General features: G+C 44.5%; 1 protein-coding gene across 3 annotated transcripts in view; it reads left to right on the forward strand.

Annotated features, from left to right (window-relative positions):
- Positions 1–22,885, forward strand: part of LOC117973852 (papilin-like) — a 74,905-nt gene that overhangs the window by 19,277 nt on the left and 32,743 nt on the right. For all 3 annotated transcript variants that reach the window (XM_058987249.1, XM_058987246.1, XM_058987247.1), the window contains exons 4-10: positions 2,729–2,844; positions 10,340–10,400; positions 12,639–12,741; positions 18,376–18,506; positions 19,654–19,777; positions 21,340–21,420; positions 22,709–22,881. In XM_058987249.1, the coding sequence (XP_058843232.1) occupies positions 2,729–2,844; positions 10,340–10,400; positions 12,639–12,741; positions 18,376–18,506; positions 19,654–19,777; positions 21,340–21,420; positions 22,709–22,881 (789 nt within the window). The remainder of the gene's footprint in view (positions 1–2,728; positions 2,845–10,339; positions 10,401–12,638; positions 12,742–18,375; positions 18,507–19,653; positions 19,778–21,339; positions 21,421–22,708; positions 22,882–22,885) is intronic.

Consider the following 22,885-nt stretch of genomic DNA (forward strand, 5'->3'; position numbering starts at 1 on the left):
TCTCTCTCCAGGGCTGCTTACTCTCCCTGTTTTTCTGTTGTTTACTGTCAGCCCCACAGACCTCATCCAAGAAGTGTGAGAGCAGAACAGGCAGGAACCTGCCTGCACACACCTAAAATGAGTCACAAGAAGCTGCCTTTGTTTCGTGCTCTTTTAATAGTTTGTTTTGTAATGATGTACGCATGCTGCTCCTCCTGTGTTCTTTACAAGGCAGCTCTGAACTGAACTGCTCCATTCACTAAAGCACTGCTCCATTCTCTAAAGCACAGCTCCCTCACTGAACTGCTCCATTCACTAAAGCACTGCTCCCTCACTGAACTGCTCCATTCACTAAAGCACTGCTCCCTCACTGAACTGCTCCATTCACTAACACACTGCTCCATTCTCTAAAGCACTGCTCCCTCACTGAACTGCTCCATTCACTAACACACAGCTCCATTCTCTAAAGCACTGCTCCCTAATTCACTAACACACAGCTCCATTCTCTAAAGCACTGCTCCCTAATTCACTAACACACTGCTCCATTCTCTAAAGCACTGCTCCCTCACTGAACTGCTCCATTCACTAACACACTGCTCCATTCTCTAAAGCACTGCTCCCTCACTGAACTGCTCCATTCTCTAAAGCACTGCTCCCTCGCTGAACTGGACCATTCACTAAAGCACTGCTCCCCCACCCCCTCCACTCCACGGTTAAGGGATTATTTTACACCTGGATTTTATTGGAGCATTTTACAGACCTGGGGAAGGCATGCACGGAATAGCTGTCATCACCTGGATTACACCTGGGTATTGATGAAATCCAGGGGTTTCTTGAAAGAGATCTCTCATCTGTTATATACAGTTAGTGTCTGTTATTATAGGGTTATAGCACAGTGTGCATGAGGGAATATCAGCACAAGTGAACTGTGTGGATATAACCCACAATGTCCAATACATCTGTTATATACTGCTTTAAAATCCAGCGTTTTTCCTATTCATAGCAAACTTTTACTTTTCATTTGAAAAGAGTGGAAAAAGCTGATGAAGAGAACACTGTTAAATGGCTGAGGTACACGGCTGATTGTGATGTCATCGTTTTGAACTGACTTTGTAGTTGAATGGAGTTCTGAGGGGTACCTTAGGTTTTTTTTTTTTAAGCAGGTGATGTCAACCACACCAACCTACTGTTGAGAATAAAGCATTGTGATTGGTTCAAAGATCCCCAGTAGTCTACAGTAATGTTTAGTAATACTTAAACATAATAATACAAAATTGTTTTTGAATTAGAAAACAAGAAGCTGCACTAGAACAAAAAATGGCACAGGTGAGTCAGAGTAGTTTGAAAAAATCTTTAATTCATTAAAAAAAAATCTTGCATGCATTCCTGCAAATTAATTTGCAAAGCGGTTGGCAGAATGCACTGCAGATACAACCAGGAAGTGCTTCGTGCCACAACAGACATGAGAGAGAGGGTGCAGAATGTCAGCCAGGACCCTCCCCTGGTACTCTGCCTGTCGTTACAGACATGAGGGAGACGGTGCAGAATGTCAGCCAGGACCCTCCCCTGGTGCTCTGCCTGTCGTTACAGACATGAGGGAGAGGGTGCAGAATGTCAGTCAGGACCCTCCCCTGGTACTCTGCCTGTCGTTACAGACATGAGGTAGAGGGTGCAGAATGTCATTCAGGACCCTCCCCTGGTACTCTGCCTGTCATTACAGACATGAGGGATAGGGTGCAGAATGTCAGTCAGGACCCTCCCCTGGTACTCTGCCTGTCGTTACAGACATGAGGGAGAGGGTGCAGAATGTCAGCCAGGACCCTCCCCTGGTACTCTGCCTGTCGTTACAGACATGAGGGAGACGGTGCAGAATGTCAGCCAGGACCCTCCCCTGGTACTCTGCCTGTCGTTACAGACATGAGGGAGACGGTGCAGAATGTCAGCCAGGACCCTCCCCTGGTACTCTGCCTGTCGTTACAGACATGAGGGAGAGGGTGCAGAATGTCAGCCAGGACCCTCCCCTGGTATTCTGCCTGTCGTTACAGACATGAGGGAGAGGGTGCAGAATGTCATTCAGGACCCTCCCCTGGTACTCTGCCTGTCGTTACAGACATGAGGGAGAGGGTGCAGAATGTCAGCCAAGACCCTCCCCTGGTACTCTGCCTGTCATTGGTCTAGTATTCGTCTGCTTGTACTGTTTGAGCACTCCAAATATGTTTTTAATTTTAATTATTAGAGGGTATTTGGGCAGGATGGAGAGAAGAGTGGCGCTTCTGTGGAGTGGAGCTCCACTTCCAGTAGTGCTGATTGTCCATCAAGCTCACCCGAAAATAAACCCCACACTCATTCCAGTGGGAGTGCTTGTCCTTTGTGTTTAGAAGGGTTTCATGTGGTGATAAACCCCACACTCATTCCAGTGGGAGTGCTTGTCCTTTGTGTTTAGAAGGGTTTCATGTGGTGATAAACCCCACACTCATTCCAGTGGGAGTGCTTGTCCTTTGTGTTTAGAAGGGTTTCATGTGGTGATAAACCCCACACTCATTCCAGTGGGAGTGCTTGTCCTTTGTGTTTAGAAGGGTTTCACGTGGTGATAAACCCCACACTCATTCCAGTGGGAGTGCTTGTCCTTTGTGTTTAGAAGGGTTTCATGTGGTGATAAACCCCACACTCATTCCATTGGGAGTGCTTGTCCTTTGTGTTTAGAAGGGTTTCATGTGCTGCTGTGTGTCTCTTCCTGTGTGTGTTTCAGGTGCGGAAGGTGAAGCGGCAGGGTGATTACTGGGCTCCGTGGGGAGAGTGGGGGGAGTGCAGCAGGACCTGTGGGAGTGGGATAACGACGCGCAGCAGACTGTGCTACTCCAGCAGGTAAACCCCTCGTCATCCACGCTCCTGGACAATACCCAAGCATCACTTCACATGCAATGACAGCTCACAAAATGAGTTTAACAGTGTTCCCTGTTTTGCTCTTCTGTTATCTTCATGGGTCTCAAGTGGACAGTTTTAAAAGAAATGCATGTTACAGCAAACCTGTATTTTTATTTTAAAACATGGTTTTAAAACATTTATTTTTACTATATCGTTCACAATTGCACATTTCACACCGACTCCATATACCGAAGGGACGTGCATAACAAGTAAGATTGTCCCCGAACACCCCCGATCCCAGTTAATTTTGGATTCTGTAGGTTTTGCTGTACTTTCACTTATTGTTCCTAAGATGTCACTACAGTAGATTAACTAAATGACTAAAGTGGTTCCTAATACCTCCCTTCTCCACGTGTCTGGAGCTGGGCACACCCTGAAGTAGGATAAAGATCAGCAGTCCCACACTGGGTGACGATGGTGGATGGAAGGTCTGTTCATGTTCCAGACTCCTGCGAGGAGACATTCAGTCCTTTTAGTTTTAGCTTGACAGCCATAAATCTCAGCCTCTGGAATCCATGTAGCAAGTTCATTCCTGCTGCATCACTTAAAATTCAAACAACTTGGAGGGCTTTCCCCTCTCCACCCAGGCAGGCCTCAGGCTTCACCCCGCAGTGTCATCATTTCCACAGCGCACCCCGGCTTTCCACTCGCTCTTGCTTTATTTGTTCAGTAATTACAAACATTATAGCCATAGGTCAGACACCTCTGCTGTCCGACAGGCCTTGGAAGCGAGGCTCTCTGACTGTCAGTCTTGGCTCTGAGAAGCCAGGGTGAGGGTGTGTGGGAATGGAAATGTGCCACGCCTCAGTTCTGAGAGGACTGGGGTTTAGATTGTGCGCAGTAGAAAAAGGACAGGGGTTGTAGAGCCATAGGGATAGCCTTATAAGAGTCCCCTAGTAAAAGCATAGCAAAGTGTAATATACAACAGCTTTACAATGCTTACCCATGCTTTCACCGAAGAGAGGTATTGGAATGCAAATTTAAAACATGGTAAACTATGGTAAATACATAGTATACCTATGGGGGACAAAATAGGGGAAAATTGCAAAATTACTGTGCAAATGTATCGTGGTAAACATTTATAAGAAACAAGGCAATTACTAAAGAATGGTAATCTCTAATCTACTGTATCAAGAGTTTGAAAAATGAATTTGTCTTCTGTTATTGAGACATGCTGTTATGTTTCAGTTGGTTTTGGGGCAGAGGGGAGCGGTATGGGCATGAGAAATGATAAATGTCTCTTAGTTGCTTGTAGAATTCAGTGTTGCAGGCTCAGCTTTCTGATATAAAGCAACATTCCAAGCCTATCGCTCAGCTGACAGCCCCCAGCACTGTTAGCTCCACCTGCTGCCTGTGCGCTCTGTGGAGCCAGCGGGGTTTAATGCTGCAGTTCAGGGAGGAGATTGCACCCCACCCTTTATTTGGACATTTACTCCCCTGTGGAAAGTTTGGGAGGGGACAGTTGAGAGGCTGGTTTGGTGACCCATGACTAGAGCCCTGTGTTTTTTGGAAATACGAAATAAAACGGAATGCAACCTATAAAACGACATGCAAAAATAAAACGAAAAATCATTATAAAGCAAACATAGTGTAGCATTTCAGCAGGAGGCAGAAAACGAGAGAGAGACACTTGTTTCTTTCTAAAGGGCTTTTATTCAGCAGGCCTTTCTCTCACACAGCTCTGTCAGCTACTCGGGTTACAAGACCACCAACAATAACACCACAAAATGGTGTCACAGCGCCGACTTTTCACCTTAGCCCCGTTCCCTTGTTGACCGTACATCCCACTGGCCCTCAATCACACACTAAGACCAATGGGCACAGACCAACAACAGCCAATGAGGACAGACAGACAACAGACAATCACAGGGGAGACATAGAACATGCCCAAACACAGGCTAGGAATAGACACAGACACAGACAGAGGTAAACAAACCATCGGCGGGAAATACAGAGCGGGAGGGGAACACAATTACAGTACACAAACACAACTGCACGGATCACTACAATATAATTATATTTTTTAAATTGGGAGGTTTATACAAAAAATACTTCAAATAAATACTTGCAATTGTAGTTGTCAAGGCTCAGCCGTTACTATAGACACGGTCTGAAGGGAAAAGGAAGCTCTGACTAGCACTTGCGCAGATGTATAATTTGGAGCGAGTCGTTTAGGAATTAATTGTGATGGAAGAGATGTTTGTTTCTAAAATGCCTAAACCGCGCATAACAATGGTGACAAAATAATGATGTGAAGATTTTGCAACTGTCAGCTGGAATGTCGAAAGATATCGTCGTTAAGCATTAGCTGTTTATTCCTTTTGGGGAAAATATGGCTTGTTTGCTTGTATATGTTGTATTAGTATGCTAATTCTTTGTTTTATTTCAAGTGGTGCAAACTTTGCACTGGAGCAAATGAAGTTTTAGTTTTGAAGGATTTTGAATGAATAAGTCTTCTTTGCTTAGGGTTGAAATACTGAGAACCCTCAAGCTTGCTGTATACGGTTATATACTTGTATACCTCCCCAAGCTTTAAATAGAATTCCTATCGCTGTATGTGCAATTATTATGACAGCCTGTGGCAAAGTGGTTAACAGTGTTCAGGTGCAGGAATGCAGAAGTGATTAATGTCTGATGACACAAAACACAGTAAATAATAATAGTGATAAGCAATACAGCAGCGGGTATTGCTTCTAGGTTTGTCCTGAAATAATAACAGTCCCGTTCTTAAACACCCACACGTAATACAAACACATACACCAGTCCACAGTGTGTGCTAAAGTGCTCGTGGTGTAAACACAGTTTATCATGATACAGATGCAGTGATGTTCGGGTTAGTGCTGGCCTCTGGCGATAGCTCTGGACCATGTTAGCCATCTACTAATAATAACTAATAGCAACAATTAGTGACAAACAAACAAAACACTCACGGTACAGTAAACACAAATACGGGTCCTTCCGGGTCTTTCTTAACCATCAACAAAGGAACGGATTACGTTGCTTCGTCCCCTTTTTGTACCGTCACACATGACCCCTTGGTAAATGATTGCAGCCGCTCCTCCAATCCGCGGCTGCCACATCATTTCCCTTCCGGGTTGATGAGTTAATGCACTGAAGCTCCACCCCCCTTTCTAGATGACCGACTTCCTTTTAACCCTGGGAATGAAGTGTCAGGCCAAACAGTCCAGGGTACTCTATTTTTTTTTTTTTTTAATCTTGTATTTTTATAGAGGGCATGGGCAGTATTTCTGTAAATAGGCAGTTAATATCTAATTGAGTTGTTTTATTAATGTGTATCTGTAATAAAATGACATTTGTGAAAAGTAAAAGAATTTCACTGGGCTGTACTCCTGACTATGGGAACTTTAATGGAGTATGTCTCTATTGGAAGAAGGAAAGGGATTTATTCTAAGATCATGTGGGTGAGCAGATAGTTCATCTTAGTGGTTAGAGCTGAGGCACTGGGAGGCAGCATATTCTAGTGTTTAGAGGTGAGGGACTGAGAGGCAGTGTGGCCCAGTGGTTAGAGCTGGGAGATCATGTGACCTTCAGATAGTGCAAAGGGATTGGGCGGCACTTTTATTGTAGCAGCTCCCCACCTGAACTCGGTCATTTCAGACATTGTTAGCATCGTAATCCTTGTTTTAGTCTCTTCCGAGATAAATTAAAACTGATGAGAACTAGTTGATGTCTGTGTTTCAGTAGTCCTGTTGGCGAGTGCTTACAAAAAGTGTACAGATATACTCTCACGTTTACAGGATTGTGTTTAAAAAAATGAAGGACAAGTCAGCTTTCTAACAGGGTGGTGAACAAACATTCATAATGCTTACAAAACATCATAACTGAATCCTCTCTTCATCTCCCCTTGTCATGACGGATTTTGCATTATGCGAATGCATCGCTGTTTCATTGAATTCTCTGTGTGATTTACTTACGCTATTCATTTATTCAATCACCGTGGTTTAACTGAAATTCCGGTATAAACCGGTAATGTACCTTTAGACATCAAAACGGTATAAAAACGGCCATTTCCTCACAGTTTCATTTTTCAATGATGCATTTATTTTTTAATAAGCCCAATTGCTTGAACACAGCACACTTACTTAGCAGGTCAATCTTTAATCAGTGTAAAATATTAAAGTATTTAACAGAAACCCAGAGGCATTGTAAACTGCATCTGCTACTCTAGTAGGACTGTTTGTTTATGTTAAGCATTTGTGTTATTTGATTTACAAGGGTTTATAACCAACAGCCAAAATTGTTTGTTTCAGATTTTAGAAAGTCTGTAACAAAGTGGTTGATTGTTATTGTCGATACTATCGGTGGGTTAGAGTGCTCGAAATAATTAGAATTACTCGCGCACTCATTTATTATTCAAGTAAATGTAAGTTCAATATATTGTAGCGACAGTTGAGGTTGGCAGACTTTTGTTTCATCTGGACCTGTGCATTCCCGTTATCTGTATTGTTCCAGGGTGGGACCATACCACTAGTTTCGGTAGGGTGCGTGTGTGCGTGTGCGTGTGTGTGCGTGTGCGTGTGCTTGTGTGTGTGTGCAGTGTCTCTCTCTCTCTCTCTCTCTCTCTCTCTCTCTCTCTCTCTCTCTCTCTCTCTCTCTCTCTCTCTCTCTCTCTCTCTCTCTCTCTCTCTCTCCAGACATGCCTCGGTTCTCCACTTCTTACACTCTCCACCCCCTCTGGTAGAGCTGGGTTTTTATATCCTGTGGCTAGGAGTTAATTTGATAATTAAGCAATTAACTCCTAGCCACATTCTAGTTTTAATTAAGTTTGTGTGACTGTCAGCTGCTAATAATTACTTAACTGACAGCCACACATTCTCACGAAAGGTACAATCACATATAATACTATATAATAGTTGACGGGTTTCTGCCTGTCATACATGGAATACATAAATCATAACAGTAAAACAAATACAAAATAATAAAGCACACATCATATAAAGGGGCAGGGCACCCTGTCACAGGGCCATATAAGAACAGTAAATACTGTAACTGATAAATACCTTCAAAATCCCCCAAGATAGCAAATCTGCTGAATTTAAAACCAGCAAAAGTACGGTATATATTAACTTAAAATAAATCTTTCTGCTGACACCTCCAGGCATGTCAATGTTTGTAGATGGTGCTGTGGATCTGACTGGTGCCTTTAAGCTTGCAAGACAAGAGGAAGGGGGGCGAGGTCCAAAATGTTTGAGGACCACTGGAGCAAGCCGACCGCCACCCTAAGGATGCCTTTAGCAACTTCCTCTCTTTTCGCAGTTGTTCAATTAATTGCATTAACTGATTATTCAGCCGTATCGAGCAAGAAGTTGTTAACTTTGATAAGCAAGCTGTTGTTAAATTCATGAAGTCACTTTTTTTAAAATGCCCCGCAGATTTTAGATAGAAAGTTTTAAAAATGCGCCAAAATGTATGACATTATTAATTGGCACCTGATGTGCTCTTGTTAACACCCTCTGGGTGATTAATTTGATTTCAATCAAAACTGGGGAGGAGACTATGACCAGAATGTGGGTTATTCATGTATTTGTGGTGCTTCAGATACGGTTAGGAACAAGTTGCGTCAATTTGAGTTGGAGGCTGTGAGTTCTATTTCTAGGTGCAGTTAGATTAATAACACATGCCAGGGGGTTTGTTGTGAACAGGTCTGTTATCTGCGTGATAACTTCACAACAATGCACACTGTCAAGCGGCTTGAGGCTGAAGAAATACATCTGTAACCAGCAGCACTGCTCAGAATCTTGCTCTGCAAATCCGAGTGCTCTCTTCACTCAAGCCTCTTTATAATCAGCTCTCTCTATTCAGTCCTTTCATTGCAATAAAAATTTTGCAGTAAAGGCACAGTGTGCTAGACGCTGTCGTCCTAACAGTCCTCTTTATTTCCTCATCACAGGTGCATATAGATCCTGGGTAAGCAATGCCAGTACTTCCAGCCCAGGGCTTTGTTCCAATAATGTCCTTTTCTGTCCAATTAAACCCCTGACCAAGATCCGCGCTAATCAGGGGCTGTGGAACCACACACACATCATTTAATTATACCTATTGAGTCTGTATTGGAACGCTATTCCAGTGTCAGAGTTGCCTCCCCCTGAGACAGACTACATGTTTTCAAATGATCACTTATGTTCAAGCATATTAGAACACGATCACGTGTGTGTGTTAAGCCCTTTTCACACCGGCATGATCTACCCGGGTCAGAACCTACTTGGGCAGGACCCGGTGTCATGCGGGTCAGGTACGGGATTTCAAACTGCTTTTGATAAAGCAGGGTTGACCTGGGTGACAGACGCAGGTGCACAATGCGTGTATCAGTGCCCCGGAAGCAGCTTGTTACTGACGCTTCCATCCAAGCTTCTCTGGATTGAACTGTCGGCCCAAATGTTGATTAGAGCAAATGTTTGTTCATCCCTGCAGCAATCTGACTCAATCAACAAAAATATGGCTAAACAGAATAAACAGAAACGTTCCTTGCGAAGGAGAAACCTTCACGCAGGCGTGGCTGTTTGTTATTGCGTCGGCTCACGAATGCCCTTCAAGCATTTTGACTCGCTCAACCCGCGTCAAAGCATGTCGACCCACATCTAACCCAGGTACGTGGTTTCATGCTACGTGTGACTGTGACCCGGGTAGCCAGGACCCAGGTCCGGACCCGGGTAGGAGTGCCAGTGTGAAAGGGGCTTTATTTACATGCCAGGAATGCTCAGAATAAAGCAGGTAGACGAAACTCAAAGTGCGTTCGATGTCATGAATAGGTTTCATTGTTCTGTGTCACAGCTTACAGCAGGGGAAGCGTCCTCAGCAGTCTCCAATGTAACATACTTTACATCTATAATGCATTTGATACCTCCATGACCCTGCCCTGATCTTCCACCCTCAACATTTATAGTTGCTTTGAGCCCCAAACCGTCCGCCCACACACAGGCAATCGAACATTTATCCATCTCATCAACTGGGCCAGGAGCTCTCACGCAACCTGCATGATTTCTGTGCTGTGATTGGTTGCGCTAACGAAGGCTATGTCTTGGGATTTGTTCCCCTGAACACTTTGCAAGGTCCTTTGTTACAACAGGTTTTTGGAACAGGAGAAAAGCGTTCAGGGTCACTTGTATAATGCACGATTTACATCCCACACAAAAGAATTTCATTCTGTAACCAGACTGTTCATGTTTAAGTGGACGAGATGGTGTTTGATAATGATACTGCTGTAATATCTGTAATGATTCAGCCTCTATTGGCAGCTCTGTGTCGCCGCGAGGCACCAGATCTGTGCTGGTTACACCCTCCACACCCTCTATCCATCTGCAAGAGACACAGCTTTGCTGCTGGGAAACTGAGGGCATTTTAGTTGGCATGTGTTTTTTGTATTTTCCCTATTCAAACAGTGCCGCTGTAATGCCCATGTTTGTGTGTCTCGCAGGACAGACGGAGGAACCAGCTGTGTGGGCCCTACCAGAAACTTCCGCTCCTGCAACATCCAGGTAAAAGACAAACCGGAGGGAGGCTCCTGAACTCAGCCTGTCTGATTCCTCCTCCCCTCTCTGCTCTTCCTTCTGTTCTTTCTGAGCCCTGACCACAACCTTCTGCAAGAGCTGGACAGCGATGTCCGAGTTAAGAGAACACAAGTGCTATGAAATGGTATGTGGACCATGCAGCCTCATCACTGTGACGGCGGTATAAAGGGGCACTTTAAAATGAAGAAGCACCGTATGATCATTGCAGAGGTATAATCACATATAGTTTGTGTGCAGAATAATGTTTCCCCCTCTGGCACAAACGATTTTATTGCCATCATATCTTCCTCCTCTCTGTGTGAGTTGTGTGCTGTTTTATTATGATTGACACAAGGGAGCTGCCTACCCTTGAGGGTGTCAGTTTTAACCTTTCATGTTTGTCATTAAAATGTAATAAGAGGCTGATACTGTTTATTTTCTTAACTAATCTATCCATACATTTTCTGCTTTGGTGCATTGAAATAATGGGGTACATTAACCTGGATTATCTGAACCCCAATTATCTAACACCTCAGTTATCTGAACAGCCCCCTGTAAGCCTATCTTGCTGTGCTCTCCTCCCCTGTTATCAAAGAAAATGTACTATTCCGCTATCAATCTCAGGTATTTACAGAACAGAGTAGCACTGTATGTTATATATTTAAAGGTAAAGGGGGTTGCATTGTATCTCTATAGGTAGTTCTTTGATTGGGAAAGTCATTACACAATTACACAGTAATTGTGTAAAGAATAGTGAGGTGTGGTAAAGCATGTTAATAAACATGGCAAACAGGGGTAAGCTATGATAAGTGTATAGTGTAACCATGGGAAAAGCATGGGAAAACTGCAAAAATACCGTGGTAAACATGTATAAGAGCAAGAGGTTGTATTTCACATGTTTTACGTCAGAACTGTGCAGTACACCTTTCTCTGTCTATACTGTATACATTGTAATAGTGGAACATCCATGTAATATCCCAAATAACAAAGAGGTGGCCAAATTACTAACAAATACATTTCATATGGGGGTTCTGGGAGCATCGCTCTCATGGTTTATGATATCACAGAACCCCTGGATGCATTGTATTTACTTGTAATTCACTGTAGCCCAGATACCATTCTATATACAGTGCCAGCTGACTGCTAACTCTGACAGTCTGTGGTACTGTGTATATACAGTGTGACAGTCTGTGAATATACAGTGAGACAGTCTGTGTATATACAGTGTGACAGTCTGTGTATATACGTTGTGACAGTCATGTTACTGTGTATATACAGTGTGACAGTCTGTGTATATACAGTGTGACAGTCTGTGTATATACAGTGTGACAGTCTGTGTATATACAGTGTGACAGTCGGTGTTCTGTGTATTTACAGTGTGACAGTCTGTGTATATACAGTGTGACAGTCGTGTTACTGTGTATATACAGTGTGACAGTCTGTGTATATACAGTGTGACAGTCGGTGTTCTGTGTATTTACAGTGTGACAGTCTGTGTATATACAGTGTGACAGTCGTGTTACTGTGTATATACAGTGTGACAGTCTGTGTATATACAGTGTGACAGTCGTGTTACTGTGTATATACAGTGTGACAGTCTGTGTATATACAGTGTGACAGTCTGTGTATATACAGTGTGACAGTCGGTGTTCTGTGTATATACAGTGTGACAGTCTGTGTATATACAGTGTGACAGTCGGTGTTCTGTGTATATACAGTGTGACAGTCTGTGTATATACAGTGTGACAGTCGTGTTACTGTGTATATACAGTGTGACAGTCTGTGTATATACAGTGTGACAGTCATGTTACTGTGTATATACAGTGTGACAGTCTGTGTATATACAGTGTGACAGTCTGTGTATATACAGTGTGACAGTCATGTTACTGTGTATATACAGTGTGACAGTCTGTGTATATACAGTGTGACAGTCTGTGTATATACAGTGTGACAGTCTGTGTATATACAGTGTGACAGTCATGTTACTGTGTATATACAGTGTGACAGTCTGTGTATATACAGTGTGACAGTCTGTGTATATACAGTGTGACAGTCTGTGTATATACAGTGTGACAGTCTGTGTATATACAGTGTGACAGTCGGTGTTCTGTGTATATACAGTGTGACAGTCTGTGTATATACAGTGTGACAGTCTGTGTATATACAGTGTGACAGTCGGTGTTACTGCGGTAGCCACAGTTAAGGCTTGTTTTTGCCTCATTCCAGGACTGTTCGGAGGGCTCCAGGGATTTCCGAGAGGAGCAGTGCTCCCAGTATGACGGCACAGAGTTCCAGGGGAAACGCTACAAGTGGCTCCCTTACTATGGAGGTAGGAAACTCTGAACATCAAGAGGAAATTATTATTATTATTATTATTATTATTATTATTATTATTATTATTATTATTATTATTATTATTATTATTTATTTCTTAGCAGACACCCTTATCCAGGGCGACTTACAATCGTAAGCAAATACATTTCAAGTGTTACAGTACAAGTAATAATACATAAAACAAGGATAAATAAAACAAGGATGTATTCTATGCATGTTACACTTTTGAGTTGTTGTGGCAATGTGCCCCGCCCCTGTGTGCATATTATGTGTTGTATGTTGCGTGCGTGTGTAAATGTTGGTGTATAGATTGGTACACGGGATATAAACGGGTCTGTGTTTCACGTGTGATTTAATAAGTGTAGATTTGTATTTAGGCACGAGGAGGGCACAAATCACTTCACGTGCTGGTTAAATGTAATATGTGAGCACGGGGTTGCACAGAATTAATTCACGTGCTGGGATTCAAGTGAATAATTAATTAGTAATTGAATCCCAGCACAACAGTATATATAGACACATTTTCTTTCACTCGTGGTTGGGTGTTCGAGAGTGGAGAACGGGTGAGGAGAAGGAGGAAAGTTTAAGTAGGAAAGGAAATTAAACTAAAATAACCATTTATTTTACTCACCGTGTTTGTTTGTCTCCGTGCACCGTTTGTCTGTGTAGTCCGTTTTGTTTGTCTATTTATTTTGGCGTGAAGTGCCGTGTCCTGTTTTGTGCTTGTGTTTTTGTGTTTAAAACCTTTTATTTTCTGTTCTGTTTATTAAATGCTGAGCGCGATCACGCGCTCAGCTTAACCAAAACTCCAAGTCTCTGTGTGTTACTTCCTGGCTCTGGTCTGACGCCACCCACTCCGGCCGTCTTTGTGACACGTGGTGTCCTGCGTGGGATCTACAGCGCCTCCAGGACTCAGGCCAGAGCAGGAACCGCATATTTGGATTAAAAAAAAAAAAACAAAAAAACAAAACAAAACAAACAAAAAAAAAAAAATGGCAGAAGACGCCATCAAACTGCGGGACTGGATCCTGGAGAATGCTGGGCTGGAGGCCCAGTCTATCCCAGTAGCTGTCCGGTTCCTGCGGTTTATGGACAGAGAGCGATGGGAGGCATATGCGAGGGAACAGACCCTAAGCACCTGGGAGGAAGGTGTGGAGTTGGTCCTTAGCTACCTGGAGGCAGTTATAAGTGGAACAGCAGCCCAGGTAGCAGGTCCACCAGCAGAGGAAGAATGCCTGCTGTCCCCGTCTCCACCAGCAGAGGAAGAATGCCTGCTGGTTTTGCCTCCACAGCCCAAGTGGGAGGAGCCTGAGCGTCCACAGCCCAAGTGGGAGGAGCCCGAGCGTCCTACGCCTGAGTGGGAGGAGCCCGAGCGTCCTACGCCTGAGTGGGAGGAGCCCGAGCGTCCTACGCCTGAGTGGGAGGAGCCCGAACGTCCTACGCCTGAGTGGGGGGAGCCCGAGCGTCCACAGCCCAAGAGGGGGGAGTCGGTGCGTCCACAGCCCAAAAGGGAGGAGTCGGTGCGTCCACAGCCCAAAAGGGAGGAGTCGGTGCGTCCACAGCCCAAAAGGGAGGTGTCGGTGCGTCCACATCCCGAAGAGAGGGAAGTCGGGGCTTCCACAGCCCTAGGACCCAAGCTGCCAGCAGAGGGAGAATACCTGCTGGTTCCACCTCCACCAGCAGAGGAACAAGGCCTGCTGTCCCAGTGTCCACCAGCAGAGGAAGCATGCCTGTTGGTTCACCTGCTGCTGCCGTCCCAAGAGCCAGAAGGGGAGGAATTACAGGCTCAACCCCCTGAAATTTTTTGGGGGGGAGAAGGGCAGGATGCTGGTGTTCCCCAGCAGCCTCTATTTATGCTGCTGAAGGGAGCACGGCGCACACCAACCCAGCCGCCACAGCAGAGGGAGCCAGCACCGCCACAGCCTCCCTCTGAGTGGCCAGCATCAGCCCCATGGCCTCTGCCTCCACCGCAAGGAGCAGAGCAGCAGGAGCTGCCTCTGCCTCCGCCACCTCCACCGCTTCCTCCACTAGGAGCAGAGGAGCAGGAGCTGCCTCTGCCTCCACCACCGCCAGGAGCAGCGCAGCAGGAGCTGCCTCTGCCTCCACCATCTTCACTGGCAGGAGCAGAGCAGCAGGAGCTGCCTCTGCCTCCGCCGCCACCACCACCACCAGGAGCAGAGGAGCAGGAGCTGCCTCTGCCTCCGCCACTGCCAGAAGCAGAACAGCAGGAGCTGTCTCTGCTTCCCATACCTCCACGACAGGGAGTACGGTGGCTGGAGCCCCAGAAAGGGGAGCTGTCGGCCACGAAGAAGGGGGAGGAGGTCTGGAGACCTGCTCCCACTGCAGCAGTTTCGCTGCCGGAGATCGTGGGGGAGGTCAGGAGACCTGCTCCCACTGCAGCAGTTTCGCTGCCGGAGATCGGGGGAGAGGTCAGGAGACCAGCATCCACCGCAGCAATTTCGCTGCAGGCGTGGACCAGCAGGCTGTCAGCCGTGCCACTACCGGCAGGGGTGCTGACAGCATGGCCAGCCATGGGCCCACTGAAGCCTCCCTTCCCAGCCCGAGACTTTGTCCTGGACTGCTGGATTTTTAAGGGGGGAGGTGGCCGTTGAGGCCATGTGTGCTTTGCACAGGGGGAGGTATATGTGGCAATGTGCCCCGCCCCTGTGTGCATATTATATGTTGTATGTTGCGTGCGTGTGTAAATGTTGGTGTATAGATTGGTACACGTGTTTTACTCACCGTGTTTGTTTGTCTCCGTGCACCGTTTGTCTGTGTAGTCCGTTTTGTTTGTCTATTTATTTTGGCGTGAAGTGCCGTGTCCTGTTTTGTGCTTGTGTTTTTGTGTTTAAAACCTTTTATTTTCTGTTCTGTTTATTAAATGCTGAGCGCGATCACGCGCTCAGCTTAACCAAAACTCCAAGTCTCTGTGTGTTACTTCCTGGCTCTGGTCTGACGCCACCCACTCCGGCTGTCTTTGTGACAGTTGTACATTGTCTAATTCATTTGGAGATGGTTCAGTACCATTAGACAGTCAGATGGTAAATGCTGGAACATCACTGCATCAACTGTGTCAGTCTGCGCAAGTGCCACATTCATTTTATTATCCACCAAAACCAGCCAACTGACGAAAGCACCAGTCCTGTATCCATAACTGCTGAGTCAGCCACTCACAGCCTGGACTGGAGCTCAGCATGTTTTAGCAAGAACAAACCGAGACGCGGACAATTCAGTAATATTGCTCTATTCAGATATCCAGCACTGTCCAGATTAACTATAAGCAGCTCTGACAAGTAAAAAGTTATTAGTTTTTTTCTATAATTACATATGTGATCCTTTATGAACATTTTCGGGACTATTCTCAATGGAAGGGTACCATTGTGTAATCATTACAAGCTCAAGGTAAATCTGGGTTCTAAAGTGTTTTTTAAATGAAAATAATGAGAAAAATAGTTTTCCAATAGCGATAGTGCCGTCTCGATGAAGGCTCGACTTTGACTTTCATTAGTGCCCTCGCCTTCGGTTCGGGACTCATAACTCCCGTCGCGGTCCACTACCACACGGCAGAGCCTTCATCAACGGGCACTATCATTTAAACAACGTCTAGTCCAGTTGCGATTACAATTCGAAACGTGCTGAGGACATTCTTTAGTACATGGTATTGAGTGGATCACACGGAGGCAGCGGTATATTTCATACGATTCACTCTAATTTTGCATTTGTAGCCGTGGCGGGGGAAGTGTGTGAGATAGCGGTTAGTGATTTGAGTAAGAGTGCTTTATTGTGTAGGTACATGTGCAGGGTTTCAATCCAAATGGATGAGGGAAGATGCTAAGGTTATTGTTTCCCTTACCACTTAAGAGTCAGGATTACTGCATGTGTTGTATGCAGCCAGCCCCAGCCCATGCTTTCATCTTTCTCCACAAGCTGTACCGTCCTGCTGTGCTGACTGTCAGCAGGTGAAGCACAGCACTGAATCGTTCCTCTGTCCAGCGGATCTCTTGTAATCCAGGGCTGAATCGTTCCTCTGTCCAGCGGATCTCTTGTAATCCAGGGCTGAATCGTTCCTCTGTCCAGCGGATCTCTTGTAATCCAGGGCTGAATCGTTCCTCTGTCCAGCGGATCTCTTGTAATCCAGGGCTGAATCGTTCCTCTGTCCAGCGGATCTCTTGTAATCCAGGGCTGAATCGTTCCTCTGTCCAGCGGATCTCTTGTAATCCAGGGCTGAATCGTTCCTCTGTCCAGCGGATCTCTTGTAATCCAGGGCTGCCTAATGCAGTGGTGCGCAAACTTTTTATATGCCGCCCCCCCTTACTTAGCATACATTTTGTTTTGCGCCCCCCCCCACTATATTTTAACATGTGTTTGTTTTATTTAATATAAATCGCATATTTTTCCCTAGATACATACTGTAACCCGGCCGGCACTCACAGTCGTTCGTTTGCCCCTTTCAAAGCAGACCCAGGACACAGGAAATGGAGTTTCAAGCGCGGTTGCGCTATTTTTAATAAACACAAAAATAAACACAAACACAAAACAAAACCTAACTCCGTTTTGGAGTACTTACTAAACGGGTTATTCCCTGACTAACTTGCAGGACGGCTAAGCCATTTACCTGGCACCACGGAACATAAACCAAAACCACGCAGGTTTAACACAGCACGTACTTCTTTTCTGACTGCTCGGATGCAGAGCACCTCTCTTCTGCTTCCTTCTACTCAGAAGCCCCGTGCAAGATTGACTGCACATCTTAAATACCCCTGCACCTAGTACTAATTGATAATAACTACCAGGTGCGGGTGATAATTAAACAAATAAAACAATTAATTTAAACAAAATGTGCATTTGCACATGTTTTTGGCAGGGAAGATTTTAACAAAAACATTCTTACAAGTTTTCAAAACTGTACTTTCAGATACAATGTATAAATGTTGAAAATGCTTATCGTAAATTTAACATTTAAAACCAGTCTATAAATCTGTTTTTTAACTTGGGAGAGTTAGCTGACATGTTAAATCTGTGTTTCCAACAAATACATCAGTGAAATTAAATCCTTTTCTTACACTTGGCAATTCAACTGTTACCTAACAGATACATCTGAAAAACATTATTGTTCAGCGATTAAATCTGAAAAAATAAATCTGGGTATTCACAAAATAAATATTTATTTTGCCAGCTAAATCTGAAGCTAAATGAGCCCATTGAAGCGCTTGATTTGGCATTGTATGCTGCAGAGCTGCTGTTACACACCGAGAGCCAGTGTCTCCTCTTCCCTTTATATTAAATCTGGGAAAAACACTGTTAAAATATAAATACAAAAGTTTTAACTGCCTCTGGTCATAGTCGTGCCTCCCTTACTGACTCTCCGTACCCCCCACTTTGCGCACCGCTGGCCGAGGTTATCGTTGGCCATTAAACTTGCCTCAGGAGGTGGTTCAAAGTTTAAGAAAAATCAAGGAACTGAAACAATTAAGACAATGGACTTTGAACCCTTTAAACCACATCATGATGTTTTTAATAATTTTGATTTAGAATGTGTTTTATGATATCAGGTACAGAAGGCGTAGTTGATATTGTTTCATTTAAGAATCCTCAAATGGGACTGTCCCCTGTGTCTCTCCCTCCCTAGCTCCAAACAAGTGTGAGCTGAACTGCATCCCCAAGGGAGAGAACTTCTACTTCCGTCACCGGGAGGCTGTGGTGGACGGGACACCGTGTGAGCCGGGGAAGCGGCATGTCTGTGTGGAGGGGGTCTGCAAGGTGAAGGGGTCCAGCAGCATGCACGCACACTGACACTGACACACGCACGCACACATACACACTGACACTGACACACGCACACATACACACTGACACTGACACTGACGCACACACACATACACATTGACACTGACACACGCACACATACACACTGACACTGACACTGACGCACGCACACATACACACTGACACTGACACATGCACACATACACACTGACACTGACACTGACGCACGCACACATACACACTGACACTGACACACGCACACATACACACTAACACGCGCACTGGCACACGTACGCACACACAATGTGTTGCCAGGAATCATGAGGGCTTGACCTCTGGTGGTGATGAGGTGCTTTTACCAGGTGACCCATTGGAGACTGCGTCGCTGAGTTGTAGGGTATATCATGGCAACAGCTAATATACCACCTGAAAGAACAATCATTAACTTGGAATGATGAGTACAATGACGTCACAGGTCATACTGCTGGAGTCACAGCCTCTCCGACTCTCTCACTGTATTACACGAGGGAATTCAGTTACTGCTTTCGAGTCAAAGCCTCTCCGACTGTCTCACTGTATTACACGAGGCAATTCAGTTACTGCTTCTGAGTCACAGCCTCTCCGACTGTCTCACTGTATTACACGAGGCAATTCAGTTACTGCTTCTGAGTCACAGCCTCTCCGACTCTCTCACTGTATTACACGAGGCAATTCAGTTACTGCTTCTGAGTCACAGACTCTCCGACTCTCTCACTGTATTACACGAGGCAATTCAGTTACTGCTCCCGAGTCACAGCCTCTCCGACTCTCTCACTGTATTACACGAGGGAATTCAGTTACTGCTTCTGAGTCACAGCCTCTCCGACTCTCTCACTGTATTACACGAGGCAATTCAGTTACTGCTTCTGAGTCACAGCCTCTCCGACTGTCTCACTGTATTACACGAGGCAATTCAGTTACTGCTTCTGAGTCACAGCCTCTCCGACTCTCTCACTGTATTACACAAGGCAATTAAGTAACAATTTGCTCACAAGCATTGCCTCGTGTAAACCCACCCTCAAGGTCCCACTGTTTTGAATGATCCTAAAAATCCCAAACTGAACATTTTTGGGACTCAACACCTTTCTATTCTCTACACTAGCCACTGGGTTGTGACAACATGCTGGAGTCTCCCCAGAAGGAGGATCAGTGTCTGGAGTGCGGGGGCGACGGCAGATCCTGCTACCCAGTCAAGGGTACCTTCGAGGTGGCCGACCTGCCCAAAGGTGAGGGGGGGGGGGGCTACAACACATGACTTGGGTGCTATTGCAGGGTGGGCCTGCAGAGTGAAAAGAAGTGGATGTCTTCGTCCCTCCGAGTCAGCACAGGGGTTGCAGCGGTGAGCTAGGCTTAAAATTGGGCATTTCAAATTGGGGAGAAAATGCAGTAAAAAAACAATTGGCGATTCCAAAAAAAGACATAGACCCTGTTCACACTGCTGGGCTGGCCCAGGGCCGCCGCATATTTCGGTCTGCAACCCCGTTCACATTTGCGGTTTAAGGCGCCTTTGCGCGTTCACATATATGACTGAAAAGCAGGCCTAAAATGTTTCAGACTGCTTGTTTTTTTTTATGGAACGATAGCCTGCACTCAAAATGGAAGAGCTGCTGGGATTTACAGTAATTCTTGATTTTGTAGCAGATGTTTCTTATTAATATATATTTTTTAATGCAGCACAGTAGCAATTGTATGGTATATATTTTAAAAAACATTGACTATTTTGACTTGATGCTAAAGTGTGTAATGGGGTGACGGTCCGAGCTTACCCCCACCCACAATCACATTATTCTCTCAAGAACACGGAGGTATTTAGAACGCAGGAAACAGCAACTTGCTAGTGTTGACAGGTATAAGTATTTATTTTCGTAATGGATACTTCACTCAGATTGCAAATGACTATCAGGTTGTACACAACGACTGACATTGACAAGACAAGCTCACGACTGACCACCTAATACTAATACTACTGCTCCCTCCCAAGGAGAGACATGGCATTAAATACATTACACATGTTTCTTCTCAGTTATACCTATTCGTTAAACTATTCTATTGTTTACTCGTTATTATTCTCATTGTCGTTAGTATTCTCTAGTCCCTAACCATTACCACTTCATTGAGGGAAGCTCCCCAATCTGAATACAGCAAATCAACGTCATATAATAGCAAATACACTTTGCTCATAATAAACCACTGCTCTATCGCCAGTAGAATAACATTAACAATAATAATCACAATAACAGGCATTGAAATATTACAGTGCGGATCTCGCCCTCACATGGTGCATCAGCAATCTTAATATTTGTGGATGAGAACAGTATTTTATGTGTGTGTAAAAGCAAGCAGCTAAAGAAATGATTGTCATTGGAATGTAAAGATGCACACTTCTGTAGCTGCGTATATCGCTGCGTGCAAAACAAACAATGGTGGCTGAATATGCCAAGCTGCCAATTTTTGATCATTATTGAGATCCACACTCTTGCAGTTTTTATATTTATCGCTTAGTTACTAAATAACAGGAAGAAAAGGTAATTGTGACAAGTTAAGCATAATTATGAATGCACTGCAGCTCGTATGTTATGTGACAGAAACAGCCTGAACTTTAACCCGCTAGATTGTGTTCTATTTAATATTTTTATAATTAAAGTTGTATGATGTAGAAATAATTGCAAGTGTGAACAAGTGGGTCATAGTGTCTTTGGAAATGCATGTTTTATTGATTTACATTATTAGATAGAGGCATCAGTATCACTATCCATGTAAACTCTCTCGCTCTCGCTCTCTCTCTCAGGTTACAATCAGATGTTCATCATTCCCGTAGGAGCAACGAGTATCAGGATTCGAGAGGTGGTGCCTACCAGGAACTTTCTGGGTAAGTGAACAGAACCGAGGGGAGCTTGTCCTCAAAGTACATGAGAGAATTGAACTGGGTTCAAGGGAAGTTTAGACCTGCAGACTGGAGTGTGGTATAGAATGCATGGCATGGCATAGCGCTTGTTAGATTCTTTTGGAACCCATCAGAAAAGCAGTATCTGTTGGTTGCTAAATTTAAAGTTGTATTCCATGATCTCATTTCAATTTTCATCCCTGTTGACATGTCGACAGCTTGTTTAATATTATTATTATTATTATTATTTATTTCTTAGCAGACGCCCTTATCCAGGGCGACTTACAATCGTAAGCAAAAACATTTCAAGCGTTACAATACAAGTAATACAATAAGAGCAAGAAATACAATAACTTTTGTTCAAGCAAAGTACAAGTTTGACAAACCACAATTCAATAATACAGCAGGTAATAGTGATAGTTACATCAGGATATGATTAAATAGTGATAGTTACATCAGGATGTGATTAAATACAAAGTACTACAGGTTAAAAACTTGGCCGATTACAGTATTCTGAAGTACAGGATTAAATGCAGTAAAATAGGGGGCTGATAAGAGCAAAATAAAGCACATTTACATGAAGGGTGATAGTGTCCCAGGATACAAACAGAGGAGTTCTACAGGTGCTCTTTGAAGAGGTGGGTCTTAAGGAGGCGCCGGAATGTGGTCAGGGACTGGCCACATTCTGGTTTTAATGAGCAAGAAAGCAACGCTGTGACAGATCTGCCTTTTTGAAGAGCCATCATTAACGACGTCTAGACTCCAGCAGACATCTCATCTTGCAGTGTCAGTAATTGATTGATTGATCCTCATCTCACAGTAATTGATTGATTGATCCTCATCTCGCAGTGTCAGTAATTGATTGATTGATCCTCATCTCGCAGTGTCAGTAATTGATTGATTGATCCTCATCTCACAGTAATTGATTGATTGATCCTCATCTCGCAGTGTCAGTAATTGATTGATTGATCCTCATCTCACAGTAATTGATTGATCAATCAACATCTCGCAGTGTCAGTAATTGATTGATTAATTGTCGTATTGCAGTAATTGATTGATTGATCCTCATCTCGCAGTAATTGATTGATTGATCCTCATCTCGCAGCAATTGATTGACTGATTATCATCTCGCAGTGTCAGTAATTGATTAATTGATCCTCATCTCGCAGTGTCAGTAATTGATTGATTGATTGATCCTCATCTCGCAGTGTCAGTAATTGATTGATTGATCCTCATCTCGCAGGGTCAGTAATTGATTGATTCCTGTTTGCAGCAATAAAGAACGTGCGAGGAGAGTACTACCTGAACGGACACTGGGTGATTGATTTCCCTCGTGCTGCGCACATCGGCAGCACTGTGCTGCACTACGAGCGCGGGGCGGAGGGGGACCTGGCCCCTGAGACCATCCACGGCAGGGGTCCCACTACCGAGCCCCTTGTCATAGAGGTAG

This window comes from Acipenser ruthenus, chromosome 15 (genome assembly GCF_902713425.1).
Source record: "Acipenser ruthenus chromosome 15, fAciRut3.2 maternal haplotype, whole genome shotgun sequence".
NCBI classification, from domain to species: domain Eukaryota; kingdom Metazoa; phylum Chordata; class Actinopteri; order Acipenseriformes; family Acipenseridae; genus Acipenser; species Acipenser ruthenus.